We start from the raw sequence: 26441 nt of genomic DNA, 5'->3' as shown, positions 1-26441 counted from the left end.
GCAGGAGCAGTATTTATTTAACTACAGTATAACTTCATGAAGAGACTGTAGAGATTCCAATATAGGAGAACACGGAGTGAAAAAATAAATTCTCAAGAGTCACTGGATCTTGTTGTATATAGTTTTGTGTACGTCTCCAAAACCACCCCAATGTAGCTCTAGATCAGGGGTAGGGAACGTATGGCTCTCCAGCTATTGTAAAACTACAACTCCCAGCATGCATACTTGCTCTGCTTTTCTTGGAACTCCCATGGAAGTGAATGCGGCATGATGGGAGTTGTAGTTTCACAGCAGCTGGAGAGCCGAAGGTTCCCTACCCCTGCTCTAGATCTTACTTTGTAGACCTATGGTATAAATACGCTAAACAATGTGACAGACAGGGGGTGCAGAGCTAGAAGTCACACCTATGTCCTGGGAGTCTGTCAACAGAACACGTCATATCAACCCAGCTCAGCAGATAGGTAGGTGAGAGTCAACTGAATCAGACTAGGTATTTTCCCCTTGTCAATCAGTGTCTCCATTGCCAAGATATCGCTCTTTTTGTCAATATTCAATTTAGTTGTTGGAGCAACAAATGCATCACCATTGCTCTAAGAGGTAAGGCTAGATTCACATCTGTGAGGAAGATTGACGTGGACACAAAAGATGGGGAGCCAAACGCTAATGTGAACCTAGTGTAAGTGGCAATGCCCTCATTGCTGCAAAGATCTCATTTGCATATTGACAAAAATGTCAGTATCTTGGCAATGAAGGCTTTGAATTACAAGGAGAAAACACCATTTGTTTAAGGTGACTCCAACCTGAGGGTTGTGGGTCCTGTTATAGATTTTGCACTGAGGCCCAGGAGCTTCAAGTTATTTCTTCACTTTCTATCACCAACTTCTTCTTCCTTGACTATTGTGTGCCAGTTCTCTAATGTTAGCTATACACATACTCATAAGGTGTTGACTGAAAGCTATCTCTTCTGATCCCTCCAAACGCATGTATACTTCACTTGGCTGAGTGGTGCATGTATCCTGAGCAGGTAGATGGACACCTGTGGCTGTGGATTATCCCCTTGAGAATAAAAAGATTAGCCATTTAAAATCCAAATAACTCAACCTTATCACTCCCATTGGGTAAGAGACGGGAGGCCCATGCATATCAGAGGCAGAGGGTCAGGATCCCTGGACTCTACAGTCATGGCCAAAAGTTTTGAGAATTATACAAATATTAATTTTTACAAAGTCTACTGCTTCAGTTTTTCTAATGGTAATTTGCATATACTTCAGAATGCTATAAAGAGTGATCAGCTTAACAGCAATTACTGGCAAAGTTAATATTTGCCTAGAAAATGAACTTTAACCCCCAAAACACATTTCAACATCATTGCAGCCCTGCCTTAAAAGGACCATCGCTAACATCGTTTCAGTGATTGCTCCATTAACACAGGTGTGGGTGTTGATGAGGACAGGGCTGGAGATCAATCTGTCATGATTAAGTAAGAATGACACCACTGGACACTTTAAAAGGAGGCTGGTGCTTGGCATCATTGTTTCTCTTCTGTTAACTATAGTTATCTCTAAAGAAACACGTGCAGTCATCATTGCACTGCACAAAAATGGCCTAACAGGGAAGAGTATCGCAGCTAGAAAGATTGCACCTCAGTCAACAATCTATTGCATCATCAAGAACTTCAAGGAGAGAGGTTCCATTGCTGGCAAAAAGGCTCCAGGGCGCCCAAGAAAGACCAGCAAGCGCCAGGACCATCTCTTAAAAGTTTTTCAGCTGCAGGATCGGGCTACCAGCAGTGCAGAGCTTGCTGAGGAATGGCAGCAGGCAGGTGTGAGTGCATCTGCACGCACTGTGAGGCAGAGACTCTTGGAGCAAGGCCTGGTCTCAAGGAGGGCAGCAAAGAAGCCACTTCTCTCCAGAAAAAACATCAGGGACAGACTGATATTCTGCAAAAGGTACAGGGAGTGGACTGCTGAGGACTGGGGTAAAGTCATTTTCTCTGATGAATCCCCTTTTTGATTGTTTGGGACATCTGGAAAACAGCTTATTCGGAGAAGATAAGGTGAGCGCTACCACCAGTCTTGTCTCATGCCAACTGTAAAGCATCCTGAAACCATTCATGTGTGGGGTTGCTTCTCAGTCAAGGGAATCGGCTCTCTCACAGTCTTGCCTAAAAACACAGCCATGAATAAAGAATGGTACCAGAATGTCCTCGAAGATCAACTTCTCCCAACTGTCCAAGAGCAGTTTGGCGATGAACAATGCCTTTTCCAGCATGATGGAGCACCTTGCCATAAAGCAAAGGTGATAACTAAATGGCTCAGGGAACAAAACATAGAGATTTTGGGTCCATGGCCTGGAAACTCCCCAGATCTTAATCCCATTGAGAACTTGTGGTCAATCATCAAGAGACGGGTGGACAAACAAAAACCTACAAATTCAGACAAAATGCAAGCATTGATTGTGCAAGAATGGACTGCTATCAGTCAGGATTTGGTCCAGAAGTTGATTTAGAGCATGCCAGGGAGAATTGCAGAGGTCCTGAAGAAGAAGGGTCAACACTGCAAATATTGACTTGCTGCATTAACTCATTCTAACTGTCAATATAAGCTTTTGTTACTCATAAAATGATTGCAATTATATTTCTGTATGTGATAAAAACATCTGACAAACACACATAAAAACCAGAGGGCAGCAGATCATGTGAGAATAGAAGATTTGTGTCATTTTCAAAACTTTTGGCCATGACTATATATTACCACCATGAGCTCCATTGCATACATTTGTGGGCACCCAAGAAAAAGTTAAAGTCAACCTGGCATGTTGAAAATACAGTCCAATCTGACAGGTAGCATGTTATAGAGCAGGAGGAGCTGAGCAGATTGATGTATAGTTTTGCTCATATTAGGCTCTGGAGTTTAGTGGGCGGTCCTATTCACCTACAGCTGTCAATCACTGATTAGGACCGCCCACTAGACTTCAAAACAGAAAATGAGCAGAATTTTAGATCAATGACTATCAAGTTACACTGAATCTTTTCCCACAAAACTATACAGTATATCGATCCACTCCTCTCCTCCTGCTCTATAACATGCTGCCCACGGATCAGTCATAGTGTTCATTGTGACAGGTTCCCTTTAAACATCTCCATCACAGAGACCCACTAATTATAATAAATCAGAAAAATATCATCTTTTGACATCCCCCATACCATATATTTAACTAATTGTAGCCTGAGCCTTTTGGGTACCATGTTGGAGATTTGAATAGCCTTGTCTCCTAAATATTAGCCTGAAACCTTGTAGTATAGCTCCGATGCAGCGATTTGTGAGTAGCAGGTGGGTAGTAGCCCTCAGTTGAGTTTGGAGCTGTGCAATGATACCACCTGTACTTTCTTGTGTATTGTACAGCAGTGATGACTCTTAAAGGGAGTCTATCACCAGAACCCAGCATATCAGCCCAGTCTTGCAGATAGATAGGTTAGGTGTTTTCCCCTAGTAAATCGGTGTCTCCATTGTTGATATTGCAGATTTCATCAATATACAAGTGAGTTCTTTGGAGCAACAAAGGTCTTGTCATTGCATCAAAGAGGTAAGCGGCCACACCCTCATTGCTCCAAAGAGCTAATTTGCATATTGACAAAAACAGCAATAACTCTGCAATGTAGACAGCAATTCACAAGGAGAAAACACTGTTTGATTCAAGGGACCCTAACCTATCTGCAGGGCTGGGGTGACATGCTAGGGATAAAGGGAAGCTCTATTGCCAAAATGAAGGTTCGAATTAAAGTTAAGTTTAGGCCTTGAGGTTCTACAATAAATAATTTCTTCATGCACAAGTCTAGTGGGGCAGCACCTATGGACAGGGCCGCCATCAGGAATTTTGGGGCCCCATACAGCCTAAGTGTCTGGGCCCCCCCCTCCCCCGCCATTTTAAAACTACCTTATTTTGCATCCTACCAATTCTGTATTACATTTCCCTTTATTTAGCAGCATTACAAGGTTTAATCAGATTCTATTTGCAGGTAAATCCTGCTACGTGTGACAGCGCCTATAGAGAGCCAACACCATCTATAAGAGCCTCCTAATAAATCCTCACGGCTTATTCACATTGCGTTTTTGGCCTCCCTTGCCGGGATACGTTGGTAACCAGTCAGAATCAGCTGTCAACTTATCCCTGCACAAAGAACTGGCCATTAAAAAAAAGGGGGGCCTGCAGTTCTCCGTGCAGGGATATGTGGGTAGCTGATTGTGACTGGTTACCAACGTATCCCGGCAAGGGAGGCCAAAAACGCAATGTGAACACTCCTTTAAAGTGAAAGTCCCACCCCCCAAACAGGTTGCTATGCTAGTAGCATAGCCGCCGCCGATAGGCCAGTACTACTGCTACTGGCGTCAGGGGCCCGGCCAAATTTAAAAATGGGGGGGGCCCGGGCCCCCTGGCGCCGGCAGCAGTCATTGTATGTCCTGTTTCAGCTCCTCACTTCGCCGCTGCCGCCGGCCACCCGGCAGTGTAGACGCGATGTGATGAGTTCACATCGCGTCTACAACTGTGCGCCAGTAAGAGAGAGAGGCGCGCAGAGAGCCGCGGGGGAACGAAGGAGAAGGTAAGTGTAATGTGGAACGTGAAACTGGGGGCAGATGAAGGAGAGGACGGCATGACACTGGAGGCAAAGATGGAGGGGACATGAATCTGGGGGCAGAGATGGAGGGGACATGAATCTGAGGGCAGAGATGGAGGGGACATTAATCTGGGGGCAGAGATGGGGGGACATGAATCTGGGGGCAGAGATGGGGGGACATGAATCTGAGGGCAGAGATGGGGGACATGAATCTGGGGGCAGAGATGGGGGACATGAATCTGGGGGCAGAGATGGGGGGACATGAATCTGGGGGCAGAGATGGGGGACATGAATCTGGGGGCAGAGATGTGAGGACATGAATCTGGGGGCAGAGATGGGAGGACATGAATCTGTGGGCAGAAATGGAGGGGACATGGATCTAGGGGCAGAGATGGAGGGACATGAATCTGGGGGCAGAGATGGAGGGACATGAATCTGGGGGCAGAGATGGAGGGACATGAATCTGGGGCAGAGATGGAGGGGACATGAATCTGGGGGCAGAGATGGGGGGACATGAATCTGGGGGCAGAGATGTGAGGACATGAATCTGGGGGCAGAGATGGAGGGGACATGAATCTCGGGGCAGATGAAGGGTGTATATGAAGCTGGGGGAGAGACGGAGGGGGGACATATAATTTACGGGTGAATGTAGGAGGATTATACTGTGTGCGGGCAAATGGAAAATTAATGAGCGGGCGGAGTCAACATAACAGTGGGTGGGGCTAAATTTCCCGCGGCGCGCCACACATTTTGTCCCTCTTTTGGTTCTTCAAAAGTTGACAGGTATGGGTACAGGGGGCAATGGAAAGATGTTAGAGGGTGGACGGGGGGGGGGGGGGGATTGTTGGGACATCGGGTGTGCGGTACTGCGGAGAGGGAACTGGGGCAATAATATATAATATATAAGTTTTTAGCTGGAGAATAATAATGATGTAGGCGGCTATGCTACTAGCATAGCAACCTGTTTGGGGGTGGGACTTTCACTTTAAAGGAGTGTTCACATTGCGTTTTTGGCCTCCCTTGCTGGGATACGTTGGTAACCAGTCACAATCAGCTACCCACATATCCCTGCACGGAGAACTGCAGGCCCCCCTTTTTTTTAATGGCCAGTTCTTCGTGCAGGGATAAGTTGACAGCTGATTCTGACTGGTTACCAACGTATCCCGGCAAGGGAGGCCAAAAACGCAATGTGAATAAGCCGTGAGGATTTATTAGGAGGCTCTTATAGATGGTGTTGGCTATCTATAGGCGCTGTCACACGTAGCAGAATTTACCTGCAAATAGAATCTGATTAAGCCTTGTAATGCTGCTAAATAAAGGGAAATGTAATACAGAATTGGTAGGACGCCGGGTTCCGGCTCAGCCGCATATTTGTCACCAAGAGAGGCGGCAGCGGCGAAGCGAGTAGCTGACACAGGTCAGCTCCTCGCTTCTGCCGCATATGTGTCAGCGAGAGAGGCATGCAGTGGTGAAGCGAGGAGCTGACACAGGTCAGCTCCTCGCTTCAGCCGCGTATGTGTTCAACTCAGATCTGCGTCCTCTGGACGCAGATCTGAGTTGAAACAGGACATACAATGACTGCTGCCGGCGCCAGGGGGTCCGGGCCCCCCCATTTTTAAATTTGGCCGGGCCCCTGACGCCAGTAGCAGTAGTACTGGCCTATCGGCGGCCCTGCCTATGGAGATAACAGTAAAGAAGGGTCGATGGAGCAAAATTGAGGCCCGCCACTAGCACTTCCGCTGCCCCGTGTATGAGGCCCGATGGTGTCCAGAGGTGATTTTGCTTTTCGCTATGCTGTAAAATAAAAGGGTATACTCATGAAGCAAACACTCACCGGCTCACTCAGCCATATAACCTTATTCTTCCTCGTGTGTCATAAAATATTAAAGCGCATCAATGTTTTCCTCTTTAGACATTTCCTCCCTGCTTAATTGATTTTATTTCAGGAAGCCCTGGCTCGCTAATTTTAGCCCATAAGTGCGCGCACAACGTCCCGCCATCTACCGAATATTATACATTAGCCACTAATTAATTGTATGTAACATCCAGCGTGTGGCAAAAACAGGGTTAAAATTAGCACACGACACTACACAGCACCATGCAGACCCAACTTTCCGATGGGTGGAATATGTTAAATCGTGATACGTACCAGTAAAGATACGTATAGCAAATATTATTCCTTACAGTCATTTTTTTTGTCCTATTTAGCAAAAAAAAAAAAAAAAATTAAAAGAAAAGGAAAGGAAAGGACTATACTGTCTGCAGTGTGTGTGCAGGGAGGCGCGTAATTCATTATACATGGTAAGTCATCCATGCATATCTGTACATTTTGCCTGTAGGTAATCCGTGCACCTGGCGATACAGCGTCTAATTCACGTTAAAGGCACAGGCTGATAAATATTTGGCATACAATCCTTATTTTATAATAATAGGATATTAAGAAGTAGTGATAGATTTCCATGTGGTGGTGGCAAATTTAGAGTAATATTATTATTAGATTATAATTATGGACGATACCAAAATATTTGTAACATTTTCAATAATAATAATAATAATAATAATAATAATAATAATAATAATAATAATAAATGTGTTAATATTATAATTATTATATTATTAAGAATAATAATAATAATACATTTATTATATTATATATGATAAAATAAATGTATTATTATTAATAATAATAACAATAATAAAATATGAAACAATAATAAAAGAATAAATTTATAATAATAGTAATAATAAGTATTATTGTTATATGGCTTTTATGATTATTATTATCAATATTTAATATTTATATAATGATAATAATAAGTGTTATTATCTTCATTATATTCTTCTTTTTATTATTATTATTATTATTATTATATAAATATTAAATATTATTACTATATTATTATTATTATTATTATTATTAATAATATATTTTGTTACAACAAGTTATTATGCTAAGCATTATGAATAAAGTGGAAATATTGCCAAGGACTCAATCTGTGCTATGACACATGTTGGTCTAATATAGTATTACTATTACTTTAATATATACTCTCTCTCTCTCTCTCTCTCTCTCTCTCTCTCTCTCTCTCTATATATATATATATATATATATATATATATCCTCATGGTTGGGTTATTTGGCTTCACCTCTAGTTTGTCAGTTTTTAACAGGAATATTAGACCTATCCGGACCAATGTGAAAGGTGATCACCTCTGTCCAGTGCTGTAGAATATGTTAGCGCTATATAAGAAATGGGTAATAATAACATTAGTATATGTACAGTATTATATAAAGTTGTGTAGTACCCATTGTCAATATTACCCAATCACACTTTACAAGTCTTTTTGGTGCTCCCTAAAACCAATAGCGAAGTGTGAAGTGGTAATAATAAACCATTATTCTGTAATTTGCCTTATTCACCCCAGGACTTTATTGCCTGACGTTGTGACCCTTGACCTGACCAATCTGACCCCTTTACTCCCCCCTGATAATGTTGTCAGTTTACCAGGACAGGGCTGTCATTGGAATCTATTGTCAGATCTGAGCTGGGATAGCTATCCTAGTGAAGGGACATCCCTGAAACTTTAAGGAACAGGCTGCCAGCCACAAAGGGGTTAAAGGATTACCAGGGAGAAATGCAGAGACACTTCCATTGCGGTGTAAACAGAACTTGCTGTAGTACTATGCTAATCTGAAATAATGGTAGCGTTTTGTGCGAGCTGTTAGATTAATGGATGCTCAGCATGCATACAATGGGGGGAACGCACAATAATAAAAGCAGAGTTGTGAGTCAGGGAAGAGAAGGATAGAAGTGTGTGGATTAATAACCGGGAGGGAAAAAAAAAGATCTCCAGAGCTGCTGAGCTGTTTTTTAAGGCAGAGATCTGATGCACAATCTACCAAAGGGATTCCTCCTCAAACCGAAATTAATAATTTATTCATGGTCTCAAGTCACTTAGCCGGCATTGATCTAGCAAGGCTGCATTTCCCTCTCATTCATAAGCATTTAAAATCTGGATTTCTCCGGCAGCTGCTGCAGCTCCAATATGATGCAGGCATGCCTGGATGCACGGGGGACAGGCGACATATGACTTAATAGAGCCAAGCCGGGTGACACCGAAAAACTGACTGCGATACCAACATGACATGTCAGCGAGGGTCCTGCTCCTGTCGTCTCCTCCACTGTTTGGGTGGCTGTACTGTAGCCGTTCACACAAGAAGAGCTGCTATGCAGTACGGCACTGAATGAATTGGGGAAACTCTCCGGTGGGTGTTCATTGTCCCTCGTGTCAGCTCCCCCCCCTTACTCCTCACTCGCTGTCAACACAACACCCCCCAGCAACTGTTCATCGACCGTCCCTCCGAGAAGACTTGCTTGCCATATAACTGCTCCCTCCTCAACTCTTTGCTCCTTGTCCTCATACTCTTCTTTTCAATATATTTTCCGCTTGGTCCATCTCGCACAAGTTCCCCTCTTTTTTTTTCTATTTGTCAGCACTTTTCCATTAATGTCTGTTCCTGCTCCAGTGAACCAGCGCTAGACTTGATATGGGATGAAGGCTGGAGGTTACCAGGAACAGAAAGGAGACCTGAAGGCAGCTTCCCATTTGTAAAGTGAGCAGTAATTGTGAGAGGACAGGCTGCACAGTTGGAATCAATAGTCTGCTTTCTTGCAGCTAAGAGCTCTCTAGTCTCTCAGTAGGTCAGGGAAGTAACTCCAGTGCACTGCTTACTGCAGAGTTGTACAGAAGTAAAGGCACGAGGCTGCAGTGCTGGAACATCACGCTTCCTGTTACCAAGGACACAACTTTTCAAGTCATCTCCAGGCTTCTCCTCGTACCCTTACACCACAATCCCGAAGACGGTCATAGGATGGATGATGAATGATCAACTCTGATTCCTTCAAGTCTTCTCTACAGAGAATCAGCCCGAGTTTTTGCATTCCACTGTACCAATCTCTACAGACAAGAGACAAGGAACCATGCAGGGGATTTTCACTATTCCACTAGCGTTTGGGATCTTTTTCTTTTTCTTCTGGATAGCCTTGAACACGACACTAAAACCAGCGACTGGATCGGAGCAGCAGATCCCCTTATCTATGTAAGTGACAAGTCATTTTTTTGTTTTTTTCCCCGCTGCCCTGCGTATTTCTCCATGCTCTTTCATGGAGATATTGCGTAAACTTATCTGTTGGGGAGGAAGTTTGGGAGACTGCAGATATTTTTCCGAGGGCAATTTTATCGTCCCCAATTAAAGGCAGTCGTGCGGGAAGGAGAATATGGGCTTTTTGTGTTCCCTTTTGGAACCTCGATATCATTTACCTGCTGCATATTTCTGACCTTGCTTTATGGTTTCGCAAGCGTCCTTTAGATATTGTCATCTTTAGCCGCATTCTGCGTTGGCATTAAATTGGTGGTGAATGAACCGGATCTGAGCACAGCTAGCAATGTAATTTCTAAGGGCGTAAAGCAGAAGCTTCCTTGTTCCATTTTACAAAGATAGGAGCTGCAGCAGATGCACGAGACAGAGAGGCCTTACCTTGCTCTAGACAGCTAGATGCAGATTTGCTTTGGATTTGCAAGTAGCTCTTATGTCGTTTTTGCTGTGCTGTTAGTTTTCCTCAGTAGGGGTGTTCAATGAAATTTTTTCCCCCGGTGGAATAAAGCTGGTGCATTTACCTTTTCCCTCTCTGTCTTGTCGTCCTAGGGTAAAGCTCTGGGCCTCTGCTTTTGGAGGAGAGATCAAATCCATAGCAGCCAAGTACTCAGGTTCCCAGCTCCTGCAGAAGGTAAGCGCAGTGTATTTGTGCTATTCACTGATCGCAGCAGTTTGCGCGCTGGCAAAGCGTATCGATACCAGACAATGCTGGAGGTTTCTCCTCCATGCAATCAGCCTTTATTATAGCGTTGCATCTAAAAATAACTTGTTAATTAAGCCATTACACTTAATTGCAAAACCGGCTAAATGAGCAGACTGCGTAGTAGTGGCGTCCAGGAATTTCGCAGGGTGTGTGCGTTTCGGTTCCCAGTTTTAGACACAAACAGCTGGTAGACTGGGAAATTACTAACTTAATTCCGAAGCGAATTAGTGTTTATTTTCATCTTCCCTTTGCCTGTCCATGTCAGACGATTGCACGTTACAAGCGACAGGAGGCATTGCTGTGTTGTCATCTCTGCAGTTCTTACAATCCCATTATTCCCCAATCATCTCGACCCAGTGCTGGGATGTATTACATCATTACAGATAAGAGGCTGTGGATGTGGTTATCTCCCCGCTCAGCCGCACAGCTGGGTAATAACCCAGAGAAGTCATGTACAAACTTGAGGAATCTGTCTAAGTTGAAATTATTGCAGGCAATAATGAGCAAGGTGAATTTGTGATTATCAGCTCGGAAGCAAAAGCTGCACCTTTTCGGAGATTAAAAGAATATATCACAGCGCTATAAACCATTCTGATGAAGCGTGCACACTGATACCGCATGTCCCTAACATGCAGCTCCCACGCCATAAGGATTGCATGACAGTAGGAGTTCAGGAGTTAACGCGTGTTCACTGGGACCCATAGTTTGGGTCTATACCGTCTACACCTCCTATCACCTATTAATGCAGTGCATTGTTTAGCATAGGCAATTAGGAAGTAACCCAGATCCTCCAGTCTTGCATATATTATGTACGTCCTTCTGGATTTCACACCGAGACAAAAGCATGAAAAGATCTGAGCAGAAGAAAAGCCCTAATTGCTGATGGCCGCACACTTCTAATGGCTGCTACTTCATTAAGACTCCCGGCTTACACAATCTTGAAATGATGATAAGACGAGCATCCACCTCCAACATGCACGCTTCCAAAACGCCAACGTGTTTAAGGCACATGATCACTTCTACAGTACAAAAAAACACAAGCCTCCTCCTCATTGACATGTAGACGCTCAACATTTTTTCCCGAACAGGTTCTTTGGCCTTTTTTTTTCTCTTCCCCTGTAAATTACCCGTCATTGAAAAACACAAATGAAAGAAATGAGTGATTTTCTGCAGCTGCCGAAATTACAGTCAGAGAGAAAGAAAACGAGAGACATTATTTAGCAAATTACAACTGATCATTAAGAGTACTTTGATCTGATGAACAGCAGCGCCAAAGCTTGACAGTACTCGAATGACTTTCCTTACGTGAGATGTTTTGCGGAATTGTGATGGGGTTTGATCCTTTTCTCTATGATCTGCAGTGCAGGAACATTACATACGTTTCCTATGTATGGAGGATTTAGGCAAGACCTATCTATAAAGGCCTATAGAGGGTGGGGGACGTTCGTTCAAATGTGGGGGACAGAATACATATGTAAAATTGCAAATGTGTAGGTCAAGCGTTTACTATATGCTTATAATATGCAGCATAATGGGATATCTCAGTGCTTAATATATCTATAGAAACACATCCATAGTCATATTATATTGGTAGACACTGTCTGCCATAGGCATGAGAGTGTTGCCATATACATGATGTACAGAAATACATATACGGTATGTTAGGCAGCACTTTCTGCCATAGGCATGTTAGTGTTGCCATATACATGATGCATTTTGTGGCGCTTTCTTACAATTCCTTGGACGTAGATGTTTGTCCGCTATAATAGGTATGGGAACACTATATTGTAGATTTATTAGGTATATACACTCATAACAGTTGAACATTGATGTTGCCAGGTAGTGACGTGTTAACCATCCTAGAAGCCGCACACGTGTAAGATTTCTATATGGCTTTTAAAATGATTCTCGTCGTCTTATAAGTGCTTGGAGCCGGCTACAGAGACAGTCGCTGCTGAACAGTTAATGTGAGTGCCAGTGAATTGCTTGTCACTCATGCAGTAAGTGAAAGACATAATCTGCTTCATGCAAATACATTTGTGCCTTATCTTTTCCATGGGGCCCCATGTGGTAATAATTGCAGTCAAGCAAACAGTATAAAACTGTCGAAGGTCCTGAGGGCTCGCTCTGATTTACGCTTATTTTGTGCAAAGACCCTTTTTCATGGTTGATATCCGGCTGATCTTCTAATAAACTGGCCTGAATTGCGCTAATTTTGGACTATTAATCTTTCCAGGACATTGAGCCCCAGACTTGGTCCTAATTCCTCCAGCAATGTAGCTCGCTTATAGAAAATATGCAAAATATATGACGAGCTTTAAAAAAAATTTGTCCGGTTTGTAGGAAAGTTTTTATTAGGCGCAAATCATAAAATAATACAAGATTTTTCTCATAATTAAATGTGAAAAACTAGACATGATTACACAATATGAAACCCCCCCCACAGTATATGATAATCTCTGTATATAGTTATACGATACATAAGAACCCATGTGTGGGTATATACACATCATGGACTTCAGATATCATGGACTTCTATGGTTGGTTTCTTTCTGCACAACTTTTTACAATATATTTGAACTCTTATTGAATATGACGGATGTTCACACTGCACCTCAAGTCTCTACCATTGGCCATTCTGACATATCTTCCACCTATCTGTCTACTCCGATCTAAGTTGCACACCCAATTCTGAAGAAATAGGACTAACCGGGTGAGGAATACCAAAACTGAAGAAATATTTCTTCAGCTTTGGTATTCCTCACCCAGTTAATCCAATTGTACACCCTTCATTTCTTAGGTAATTTTTTCTTTAATAAATAGATCTTCACGTAGACATGTCTTCATACATCTAGTTTCCATTTTTTGTATCATGTTGTATTGCACGGTTCTTTGACTCTTGTAACTTGGAGATACATAGAAAAGTTATTTGTCACATAGAACTCTAAGTCTTTCTCTTAGGAAATTGAAAATGTTATATGTGCAGAGTTACCCAAGTTGGTGTCCGCCATATGGAAGAGAATGGTTAAAGGTTCCTCCATAAACATAAGACAAAAGTTGACTAAATTTGACAATTTAGGTTGGATCAGCCAAGTGTCTTAACTGTACTGGGCTACCTGACATCATCTGTTGGGAGAAGGAAGGATAGGGCATGTTGAATTTTATCATGCCCAATCCTTTGTGCCCTTTGGAGATAAGTTTCCATCAGGGGTGTTGGACAGCTGCTCCTTACTCTTCTTTGATAATATGTATAGGTTTGGGCAAACTGAGCATACCTGTATATGACAAACAAAACGTCCAAGGAAGATCTGGTGACTTTGTCATCACGAAGAGTGACAACTAATAAAATTCACCATACTTAATCCTTCCTTCTCTGGACATCACACATCTGGTTAGATTTGGTAGTTCCCAATACACTTACCAAAGTCATCTGCTCTGATTGAGTAAGTCGCTTCCATAGACATCTAGTGATCACTACCAAAATCGCCTTTAGGCTAAGACGCCACATGACGGGCCACAGCGAAAAAGCTTTGCGGGAAAAACGTACAGAAAGTATGCCTTGGCTGACTTTCCTCCTCAATTATACCAATAAGGAAACTGCCGGTGTTTCAAAAGGTATAAATGACATGCTGCAATTTCCAAAATCGCAACAGTTTTAAAAACCAGAGCATTTCCTCTGTGCGTATTTTTATGTAATGTGTGGATGGGACTGTAAAACGCACCTGTTTTTGTGTTTACATAGGGCCCCAACCTTAGAGACAAATTCATCAGGCATATTGAAATCCAACAGCCCAAACCTTCATTCCCTTTAGATCTGCCATCGGGAGGAATCGAAACAGCCAACATTAATGTAATGTGTATGAGTGCATGGTAAAATCTACCACTTGTTGATGGATAGAGTTAGCAGCAAACGAAAGTGGAAAGGTCCGTATATACCACAGAGACAGACTTGACTGCTGTACATGACCTACTGGAAGACACAATGGATTTCAGATGCTATTTTATAAAATATAAAAAAAAAATATATTGTCTCCATAATATAGTCTAGGTACTTCTATAGTCTAGAATAGAAAAGAAGACAAGACACTTTTTATGCATCACTTCTTCAAGGAAACTTACCCAGAGGGCATACGGATCTTGGCCAAGGTTGTAGTAAAGCAGATGACGGCCATAAATAGTAATTGCTACTATAGAAATATTTATTCCAAAAATATTATCTGGCGGAGCTAATGACTAAGCTGTAGACCAAAGTGCTGCAGTAAGACGTGTATTAATATCTGACCTGTATGGCTGCTAGCTATTGAAGGAGCTTAAACGGGTTGCACACCGGTGCGGTAAGTATTTCAGCAGGGACAATACAGTATAGAATAGCGTAGTACTTGCAGGGTTAATAGAGGGATATGGAATCTGATAGAAACTTCTATATGAAATTGGAGGCATATGGAGGTAAAGTAGACTCATGCACCTCTATGGCAGCCCTATTATGAGGCTATTCAATAGGAATCAGTACTATGCCTTTGTGCATGAGCCCTCTTTAACAAGTCAGTTTTTGGGGATATTACTGTGCTCAATAGGAGTATTCATTTTATCATTGTAGAAATAGAGAAAATATGTAAAAGAATCTCTCTATTGGAACTTCTATGAAAGCTCTTACACCTTTCCGCATCAATATTGCTTGCACCTGCATCAAAACCTACACACAAAGCATTAAGACGGCACACAGGTTGCTGGCGGAAAAATAGGTCACGTCTTTGCTTGGAGTTAGTTTGTTGCGGCTCAATGCAAATGAAATCTGTTTGGTCTATGTACACTTATAAATGAAGCACACCTTTACCTCATTTCACCTGGAACACAGATAGATCCCGAGACCGTATAATATATCTACTGGTCTCTTTGTATGTAGTTCAATATGCTAAAATATCTACGTTGGTTTGTATGTTCCAGTATATCATTTATTTTTTCACATTTTTTTGTAATTTACATATTTTTAATGGAGAGCTATCCATGAACATAGGGAGAAGGGACATTGACTTATGTGGATTCCACTTAGGACCCCTCTCCCGTGTGTACTTTATCTTAGGTTTAGGTCAAACTAGTGCCATTTCTTGTTTTTTAAGGTTCTTGTCCTCTTTGACAGAAAGATCCATAGTCTGTAGTGTCGGGTCAGACTAGTAAAACAAGAGAACCATAGAATCTGTTTAATGGTCCATGCTTTGGAACAATAATGGCCTGAAAGATCCAGCGGAACATATTTGGGGCCACCCCCTTGCCCCTAGGATCTATTTTTAATGGATTAATTCACAACTAACCTATTAGACCTTAGAGAGGCACTACATAAAAAAAATAACCTATGCACCCTATTTTAAAAAGAGTCTTTATGCAGAGTAATCTTATGGAATAATTTACTGACAACTTTATTATGAAGTTATGTGCTCCCCTCCTGAGCACTGACCTCCTCTCTGCTCCTCTGATGCACACAGCGTTTCCTGTATGAACAGGAGGTCAAATTCACAATGCAGGTCTTTGGGAGTCAGAACTTGCATTGTGAGTTTGAACTTTGAAACATTGGCCCGCATTTATCAAGGTGGATTGACCTCAAAACTGGGCAAAAATGTGCCTCATCTTACCCTGCGTGCAACTTTTTTCCCCAGTGGGCTGACGAAGGGAATCAAAATTACTATAACTCACGCAAGAAAACTGGCATGAGTCATATCACAAATCTATGACAGTTCCTGATTGGTGTATATTTGCAAACACACCTACATGCACTAAAGTTACGTAGTGACCAGCACCTCTTATTAATTGTGGTAAGTCTCTTAATTGTGGAACCTTTTAGTAATCGTGCACCTGTCAGAGAATCCATTAAGACTGACATAAGAATCACCAGTCTTAAGTTGTGTCCCTGACACTGTGTGCATGAGAGGAGGTCAGCGCTCCAGGGATGAGCACATAACTAATTCAACAACATTATGTCACAGGGTTCTTTAAGGTGGCCATATTCAGTTAATACATGACTACCAAACCCCACTGAGGTCGACAGGGCCAGCCGACCTCCTAATGTTTATGGTCGTGCCCTGATTCATCAGATGTCAGAGGAAAGAAGGATGAGTTCAACGTGTAGAATTAATTTGTTCTTAGGGAAGATATACGGCTGCCATAGGTTTTATGCAGAAGCTTACTCCCATGTTCCTATTGAGAATATGAGTGCTCAGCTGAGCATACTTGTGTATTAGGAAATCAGGAGGAATGCCAGGTGACAACACTCTGAGGTCTATGGCAAGCTTTGCTGCTTGGTTTGTCCTGCTTGTATAATGATAGCAGGAATGTATCCGATGTTAATGTAACCAGAGCCTTATATCAGGCCGGTAGTTAATTATTGGAAAACTAATTTAAGTTTCCTTTTAATGCCTAAATTTCTATGATATTTGATACTTTATAATTTTTTAGAATCTAAAATATCTTGTACGTTCTGTGCAGAGTTTTGGCTTTTCTATATTAGGTATTAGGTTATTACAGAGCTTCTTCTCCCGCAGTATCCCCTTGGGTGTGCAGGACATGCTTATAGAATGGTTCGGTTCCATAGTAATAACCTCTCTAGAGATTGGTTCTGCTGTATAATTTAGGTTTCCTAGATTAACATATGGATAAAAGTAAAAGAATTCGGGTTTAATTTGAATGAAAGAAAACTATATTGGCAGCTTTTCACGTAGACGATTTAATCAGCGGCAACATCTCACTTGTCTTTTGTATTCCCCCTATTGTGTTCAGGCAATAGTTGACATTGTCTACTCTATTGCTTGCCAATATGTAGTCATTTGGGACATAGACTGGCCATACAAATTAGATAGCAAGCTCAACTGAAAGAGGCTTATCTACCTTGAGAACAAAAGAACAGGACATATTGGATTCAACCATCTTTCCCACCCACACCACATTGTGGGGGAAATTAAAGGAGTTGTTCAGGACCTGAAGGCTAGAATAGGTCAATATCATATTGGTCATGGTTTCTATATCCGGACCCCATGCCAATGAGCTATTTCACCTGCTGCAAGACATATAATAGCTATAAATCCAGAAACAGCTATGTTTCTAGTCAACTGAATAGGAGCAGGGATGTGGTCCCAGGTGCCACCTTTACACTGTAGGGACCAGAAGACATATACAGTGTACAGAGCTCTATAGACTGTAGCGGTAGCACTCCAAATTGTAGCCGAACTACCATTTACTTGAATAAGACCAAGCTTGATATGTTATATATGGCTTCCGGCAACTGCATCAGCTGACTAATGGATAGGGGATATGTCATCAGAATCAAATGTTCAGGTTCTGACAACTCTTTACAGACTCTACCTTACAAATCAATCCGGTCAACCATTGGGTCAACCAATCCCACTGAACATAGTGAGCTCATCCAACAGTCATCAAATGTACCTGGCACCACGTTTACTCCCATCCTCATACATATTCATAAGAGAAGACATTTTTGGTAGGATTCAGATTACCAATAGAAGTTAGTGTCAAAAAGATCTATGTATCAGCTCTGCCTGTGTATCCTCATTATTCTGTCATCTTTTACTTACAGTGGCCATTGTTTCTATTTTTGCTAGTGTATTACTAATGGGTTAAAAATAAACTATGTTCTTGCCTCAAATAGGATGTGTCAGACTCTGCAAACAAATGTTCCTGCTTCAGTTTATCTAAAATTAAAAAATGTAACAATTTTGTCAATTGTCTGGATTAAAATCTTCTGTTTTGTGTATACAGTGCTTGTAGGATATTATAGTCAAGACTTTGTAAAGTCACTTTGTATTTCAGGGACATTTTTGGAGTAGTTACAATCTGATGGCAGAGTTGTACATAACATTTAAAGGGATACTTTATTCATTAAATGTTCACCTCCATTCTTCAAAATGCCTCCCCGTGCCTAATTGGCTTCTCAGCCTCTCACATAACCTGCTCTATAGTCTCCTTCTCTCACATACTGTCCAAATTTCCCCTTCACGTACACTTAGTTCCCTTTCCTAATCCAGTATTTTCAGCAGTAGCTGGTGCATCTTTACAAGGACCTTCTAGGACCTTTGGTGACATCATTCTCACAGTCTAAGATCATGGAAAGTTCATTGTAGTATTAGCTTTGCACTGTTTTGCAGAAACAGGTACTAGTCATAGGTACAGGTTACTAGACATTGGCGATAGCGTCAACAATAAGATTATTGAATCTACTACAATAACAGCTGTGCATAGGGAAAAAAAAAGTTGGAGTGTTGCTTTAAAGTCAATCTTTGCAGAACTGGACATAGATGTAATGTTTATGGTGTTGCTCAGCTCTGACAAAGAAAACACAAATCAGAATGTTGAATGTCAACATGACAGATCTTTGTTCTTTCATGTAATATGCGTTGCCAGAAGTCAAGGCCGTGGTAGAGGTTAGATGTCAGTGGCCCATCAAACAGTCCAATGTCCCTGCAGTGGCGCCATATAATATAATGGCCCATCAAACATTCTCCTGTCCCCCCACTGACTCCTCAGACATTATACTATCTCATAATATTAACCTCATTGTGTAATGTCCCCCTTTAGTTGCCCCCACATTTTGATATTCCCTTCCTGCTTGTGTCCACAGTTTTATGTTCCACTCCAGTTCCAATACAATTTCATGTTCCCCTACCATTGCCCCCACAGTTTCCTGTCCCCTCCTGATTCCCACAGTCAAAACGATTTAAGCAAAGAAAAAAAAATCTCACCTTTCCCAATTCCCATCTGTTTCTGCTCCCAGAAGTCAGGAAGTAATAGGTGTGATGTAAGTGACACCATTACATCGTACTCTCAAAACACTATGAGCAAGAGGAAGGAGCTGAATGGTGAAGCAGGAAGCAGGTGGCTCCCTGCTTCACCATTGAATCCAACTCATCTGTGATGACTTGGAGTTGGGTCATATCGGGGCTCACTACAAATGCTGGATTGTTCCTCTGTACCAAGGGGACCCCTGTTACCATAGCCCTGGTGTAATGCGCTGTTTGCCCTGTGGTTAAAGTGGCCCTGCCAGAATTGTCCTGCACTGACTTACTCCTCTCAGTCCATTGAAGCCAATGTATGCTCACACTCTTCTATTTCTTACTACCCACTTAAAGTCATATGACCAAACCAGAAACATTGGATAGATTAATAGAAACATGACTAATAGATTAATGATTAATAGAAATCAGACTACACAAGATTTATTTGTAGTCTGTAGCCATGGAGACACATCATTCTGCAAGCTTGTAGGCATAAAGAAGAGAAATATTCTATTAAGACAGTTTGCAAAGTTCCTTCATTCTAGATAGGCTGGATACTTTAAATAGGGTTACAATAAGTATCAGAAACAATTGTACTCTAGGAATGGATAACTTGGAGGGAGCAAATACTTTCCTATACCTTGCATCTACGAATATGAGCCATCACAACAGAATTTTAGGCAGGCGCTCCCTGCACTCTATTATGACTTAATTTCTATATTTAGCAGAAAATTGTTCATTATATTGCTTGATTTCAGTTCTCAAATACCACTGCTCTTTTCTTTTCCTTCCAATTGAATTTCTCTCCTTGCAGATGCACTCTGTGCTGTTGATGTGCCTCCACGCTCGCTGGTGAACCGCTGCTTTTAAATCAATTAGCTCTTTCAGAGATTTTCACACTTGATTTGGGATTTATTATTAAGAGGAGAATGAAAATTGAAACCACATTATGCGCCATCTGCAATGCTGTTAATATGTACATTAGAACGCTGATAGAAATGGCAGAATCCAAATCTGATTAAATTATTGCCAAAAACAAAATTAGACACACAGACATTTGACTAAAATGCATTAACATCTAGTACAAAAGCATCTTCTCCAAACACGCTCTGACATACTGAAAAAAAATTAAGAAAATATCCCTTTTAATCAAAATGTCCCTTGGAAATATATAGCACCTATAGTGTGGTCGCTTTAAAACTTTCAAGTGCAGATTTTCAGAAGGGTTTCCAAATTCATTGTCAGCAGAAACATTATTTCAAGCGCTCTACATATAACAGAACTCAGAACTCAGTTATAGCATTCCAAGTGGTCTGGGGTGGTGAAGGTTTGAAATCTAATATTATTACTACACTATATGGCATGGGTTAATGCCTTGGAAGTCCAAGGAGGATAAAAGGTTAATAACAAGTCTCCCTGGTAGGATAGTGAAGGATGGTTAAAGTGGTTGTGGAAGGAACATAAGCTAGGGGATAAGTTACTGAATGGTGGGGATCCAACCACTAAAGTCGCAACAAATCAGGAGGACAAGCTCCTTTCTTCAGCTCAACCCCTCTACCAGTAACCAGATAAAAAAATGGAACAGATTAGCAGAAGATTAACTTTGCATTGGGAAAATAGGAGAATTTGCTCTAGCACCACCTTTTGGAAGGTAACTCCTGGTCTGTTTTTCCTAACTGCAAGAAGCATACTCTGGGAACAAAGTCAAGCCAGTATGCCTCCCTTCAAAAATAAGAGGGAGATATTTGCAAACACTTTTTTCAAGGTTATTGCCTCTCATCATTTTAAAACAGGGTATTGGATGGCTGGTTGAGAGGTCGTAGACATGTGACAGAAGGGGTATTATGTCTCATTAAAGAGATATCACCTTGATGAGGTCACCGTGAGATGTACTGGGACATATTAAACCATGCCAAGAATTCTTGGAAAAAATGTGCTAGTATGGCCTCTTGGCAGAAAAGGAGAACGTGCTCTAGTGCCACCTTCTGCAAGGTAACACCCTAAAGATCAATTCTGGCTTGGCTATGTTCCCAGATTTTACTTATAGTGCTCAGTATAGCAGGCATTAACCTATAACAACCTACCTTCAAATAGGTAAAGCTAGAGTAAATTTACATTTTCCACCAAGGAAGACTGATTTGCAAATTTCTTTTATATATATATATATATATATATATATATATATATATATATATATATATATATATTTATGACATGTCCTTACTGTTCTTCTGAACAGTCTCTTTTTTGTTGTTGAAAACAACCTCCAATAATAAGCTAATCATAGGATAGGATATCCTACTAATTCTCTATACACAATTAGTGTCAATTTACAATGAAGTTTATGGAGAAGGAGGAGCTGAAGAAAGGAGATATGAGGCTGTAGAATCAGCCATTTTTTTCAGGGGAAGGCTGAATAGGAATTCCTAATTATAACTCAGTTGAATTGTGAAAGAAAGCTATCTCTTTACATTGCAGATGTCTCTCTGCGCTCCTCTTCTACTCCTCCACTCTCCATAGACTTCGATTGTGTAATTTGATTAGTGACAAAAAGGGAGGCGAAGATTCAGGTATTTTGCTTTCAAAAAAAGTTTGTTCCCTTCACTCGCAATATGGATGTAGAAAAAAAAATATAAAATTTTAGTTCTGCTTTAAAACCCTTTCCCTTTAAGGAAATAAATAAATGTCTGCATAGCAAAGTTAAATAAAGGATTTGTGTTATTTCACATGTGATAAATACATGGTGGCTCACGGAGGGAAAACTGAATTACAAAGGATGGAAGATTCATTGATTATCGTTTTCTCAAACAAAGCTACATGCTATAATGTAAGACACAGATTAAGGCCTTGAGGGAATCTTGTAAAGAGGTATTAGACTTCTGTGAATGTGACATCATCCCTTGTAAAAATGGAATATCATAAGACAGTCATGTAATTCTTTACACGCTCACGGGAGACTGGCAATTGCTTTACTTAACTTGAAATACAAGAATGAGTGGCAATTTTACTTCCATTAATCGTAGATCTGTAGTATGTCTATCTATCTATCTATCTATCTATCTATCTATCTCCTATCTATCTATCTATCTATCTATCTATCTATCTATCTATCCATATCTGTTGTACCCAGTGTTTCCCAAACTTTTCAGACTTGGGCGATCTCTCTCTCTTAAAAAAAAAAAATCCTTCTAGTTATCTATTTTACAATTTATCTAACCATTTATATTTGTATTTGTCTATCTATCTATCTATCTATCTATCTATCTATCTATCTATCTATCTATCTATCATCTATCTCTTTCTCTCTCATTGTTTCTATCTACTGCATCTGTGATCTATCTATCTATCTATCTATCTATCTATCTATCTATCTATCTATCTATGTTATCTATCTATCTATCTATCTATCTATCTATCTATCAAACATCTGTCTATCTATCTATCTATCTATCTATCTATCTATCTATCTATGTTATTTATCTATCTATCTGTCTATCTATTTATCTATCTATCAAACATCTATCTATCTATCTATCTATCTATCTATCTATCTATCTATCTATCTATCTAACATCTATCTGTCTATCTAATCTCTCTCTTTCTCTCTCTCTCATTGTTTCTCTTTATTTACTGCTTCTGTGATCTATCTATCTATCTATCTATTGTATCTATCATCTACCTATTTATCATCTATCTATCTATCTATCTATCTATCAATCAAACAAACATCTAGCTATCAAATATCTATCTATCTATCTATCTATCTATCTATCTATCTATCTATCTATCTATCTACTCCCCATCATGTAGGTTGGGTAGATTTTCTGTGCACTTACGCTAGGTTCACACCTGCGTTCTTCTTTCCGTTCTGTGCTTTCCGTCTTCTGCATGCCAGAAGACGCAAAGCACAGACCGGGTCCGGCCGTGAGCGGCGGTGAGCGTTTTATGCTCTCCGCCGCGAAACCGGATTTTTTTATCCGGACACAGAGTACTGCATGTCCGACTCTGTGTCCGGATTATAAAACCCGGTTTCGCGGCGGAGAGCATAAAATGCTCACCGCCGCTCACGGCCGGACTCCTGCAGGTTTCCGTCTCCTGCCTCTGTTTTAGGCAGGAAACGGAAACCTGGAGAACGGAGTTCACAACACTGATGTGAACGAGCCCTTACTTGTGTAATTAAATTGGACTTGTCAACCTCTTAAATACATTACATTGCAGCATGAAAGGCAATATGACTGTATCTGCACCTTCTACCATTTATCTGTATGTATATTATGGAGGACGAGCGGGATCTTATGATTACACCTCAATAACTGATATCCATTAGTATTCTGCCAGTGAACCCTGTTCACACAGGGCATCCATCTTTTAGTTCTCAAACACATTTATGGAGACTTTAGAGTCTATTTTGTATTGATCTGGTAACAGTTAATTTCTCTTGACGTTAATTGCTATTTTATTATTGCTCTTGAAACATCATTTTTCCCTCGCTCCAGGGCTCTTTCAAGGTATTTACAATAAAAGAGCAGAGAGTGAATGCAAAAACATTGTTCCTCGCTCTAAATACGACCTTATTTCTGTGTTCCCTGATTGACTGTAAATTCTTATTTAATATGGAGTAACACCTAAGATAACATCAAGAAACTTACAGTTTACCTTCCATGGTAGAACAATTGCCTGAAATTGGGTATAACCAAAACTAAATCTGTAACGTTGTCAGCTAATGTATTCTAATGACTTGGTTTATAGACAATTGTCTTGGTAAGATGTTTACATATATCTAGGTAAGGAATATGCAAATAAGACCGCACTGGCAAAAGGAGGAACTTGCTTCTAGCGCCACCTTTTGGAAGGAAGTTCCTTATAGATTGTTGCCTAGTTTGACCTACCGTATATACTCGAGTATAAGCCGACCCGAATATAAGCTGAGGCCCCTAATTTTACCACAAAAAACTGGGAAAACTTATTGACTGTAGTGCAAGCAGCCTTACTGAGCAGCAATATTGGTCAGGCAAAATCTGCCTATTAGTAAGATTGTCATTATTGCTGATTATACAGGAGCTCTCATCACTGAAGCTGCTGAGGTAAAGTGAAAGCTGAGCTCTGATTGGTTGCTATGGGCAACTCCACAAGTCTGGCTGTGAGGGGGTTTTCATTACTGAGAATTCAGTTCCTTCAAGTCATAGTAAGGGTCCATTCACACAGAGAAAAATGGTGAGGAATTTGGTGTGGAAAGTCAGCGCTGAAAAAAAAAGCCTCCCATTGACTTCAATGGGGTTTTTTTCTGCAAGAATGGAGTTTTTTGGCAAGGAAAAAATCCGCTTCAGGACTTAAGAAATGGTTTTTTGAAGCGTTTTTTGGAGCATTTTCTGAGTCCTTTTTTGTTTTTGTTTTTTTTCCTTCAGCACAATGCATGGACCCTGAAAAAAAACGCAAGCGTTTTTTTCCGTGCGGTTTTTGCCAATTCTGCGCCCAAATCGCCAACGTGGATTTTACGCCATCCATTGACTGCGTTGGTTTTTGCAGGCAGAATCCATCTGAAGGAAGCTTTTTTTCCGCAAGTGGAAAAATAAAGCGAGTGGAACCCATAGAACTCTATGGGGAGGTGTTTTTTTTCACGTTGATTCTGATGCGGATTCAGCGTCAAAATCAGTGCCAAAAAAGGAAAATCGCGCTGTATTTGGCGCTGAATTTTCAGCTAGCGGAAAATTACGAGAGTGGAAAAAAAACTAGTCAAACCCATTGAAATCAATGGGAGGCTTTGTTTCAGCGCTGAAAATCAGCGCCAAATACAGTGTCATTTTCCTCCGTGTGAATAGACCCTAATACTGTGTGAGGGCTGCTCTGGATTTACTATTCCTATTACTATTTACTATATTTACTATTATCAGTCTCCAGTGTTGCTTCCAAGCGACATGCCCTTCAATTTTAATCGTCTGCAGTTGCCAATCTGTCTTGCATTTGCTATGACTTTAAAGCACGGGCTGGAAACGCAGCACTAAATCGCTCCGGGAACAACTGTGCCGTGAATGCATTGCGTTTTTTCCTGTAGCGCTTAGAACACAGTGTAACAGAAAGTTCACAGAGTTTTCCTCCCCAGACTTTCTGTTACAATTATATCTATGGGGAAGCCACTGGCGTTTCCACAGATATAATTGACATGCTGCGATTTTCAAAACCGCAACGGTTTTGGAAATCACAGCGTGTCTGCGCTGCGATTTTTTCCGCAAAGTGGGAATGGGATTCGCATGGATCACATCCACTTTGCAAGTACTGTAAAATGCCGCGATTTTTCCTGCGGCGTTTCAATTTTCCACATTTCCGGTCCGTTGGGGCCCGGCCTAAGGGTAAGTTCACACGGGTTTTTTGGTCAGGATTTGGGGCTGTATCCACCTCAAAATCCTGACCAAAAAGACGGCTCCCGTTTTGTTCCGGCTCCTGGAAAAAGAAGCGAGATGTTCATTCTTCAGGCCGTTTCACCTCGCGGCATCCACCTGAAGACATTCCCTCCCAACTAGGCTCATTCATTTGGGCCTAATCCGGAGGAGACTGCGCAACTGTCGCAGCTACCCGTATTTTTGACCACCTCAGGTTCCGGTCCAAAATACCCTGTGTGAACTTATCTTAAACAAAGCACAAGGTCAATCGCTTAAAGTAGCCGGCATACCCCCCAAAATCTTTTCATATACAGGTATGCACCTGAAGGTAAAACAAGAAACATTGTTTACCAAAAAGCAACTACAATAGATAGTTGTGTAACTGGAAACCAATTTTACTCTCTGGCCCGTGAACTACTTATAGATTACACTGAAGGGAGGGGGAAGGGCTGCACTATGTTGTTAATTGGGTGTAAAGTTTTTATATGTTTGTATAAGGGGCAGAAATTTAAATTTTTGATAAACAAAATAGTTAAAAAAAATTGTTGTAATAGTTTATACTACATAATATGTATTGAATATGTAAAATCAATAAAAACATTGAAATTAAAGAAAAAGTTGTTGTTCACATCAATATTACGGCAAATTAGGAAAATGCCAAAATAATACAAATTTAAAGTGGAAAAAAAAGATTTACTGTAGCTCTGAAAATGTCAATTTCACTGCGACACTGAAAATTTTACTTTAGCATAACCAACAATTTAACATATTTTACGTGAGCAAAGCCGCGGGTATTCTACTAGTCTGGGAA

The 26441-nt window shown here is 40.9% G+C and overlaps 1 protein-coding gene across 2 annotated transcripts in view; it reads left to right on the top strand.

The window, feature by feature from the left end:
- The first annotated feature begins 8957 nt into the window (after positions 1–8957).
- CACNA2D3 (calcium voltage-gated channel auxiliary subunit alpha2delta 3) overlaps positions 8958–26441 on the top strand; it is a 662271-nt gene continuing 644787 nt past the window's right edge. For both annotated transcript variants that reach the window (XM_075287892.1, XM_075287891.1), the window contains exons 1-2: positions 8958–9716; positions 10323–10404. In XM_075287892.1, the coding sequence (XP_075143993.1) occupies positions 9598–9716; positions 10323–10404 (201 nt within the window). In that variant the 5' untranslated portion in view covers positions 8958–9597. The remainder of the gene's footprint in view (positions 9717–10322; positions 10405–26441) is intronic.

Source organism: Leptodactylus fuscus, chromosome 9 (genome assembly GCF_031893055.1).
Source record: "Leptodactylus fuscus isolate aLepFus1 chromosome 9, aLepFus1.hap2, whole genome shotgun sequence".
NCBI lineage: Eukaryota > Metazoa > Chordata > Amphibia > Anura > Leptodactylidae > Leptodactylus > Leptodactylus fuscus.
Note: the sequence above shows the minus strand (reverse complement) of the source record. Positions and strands in the feature narration are given on the sequence as shown.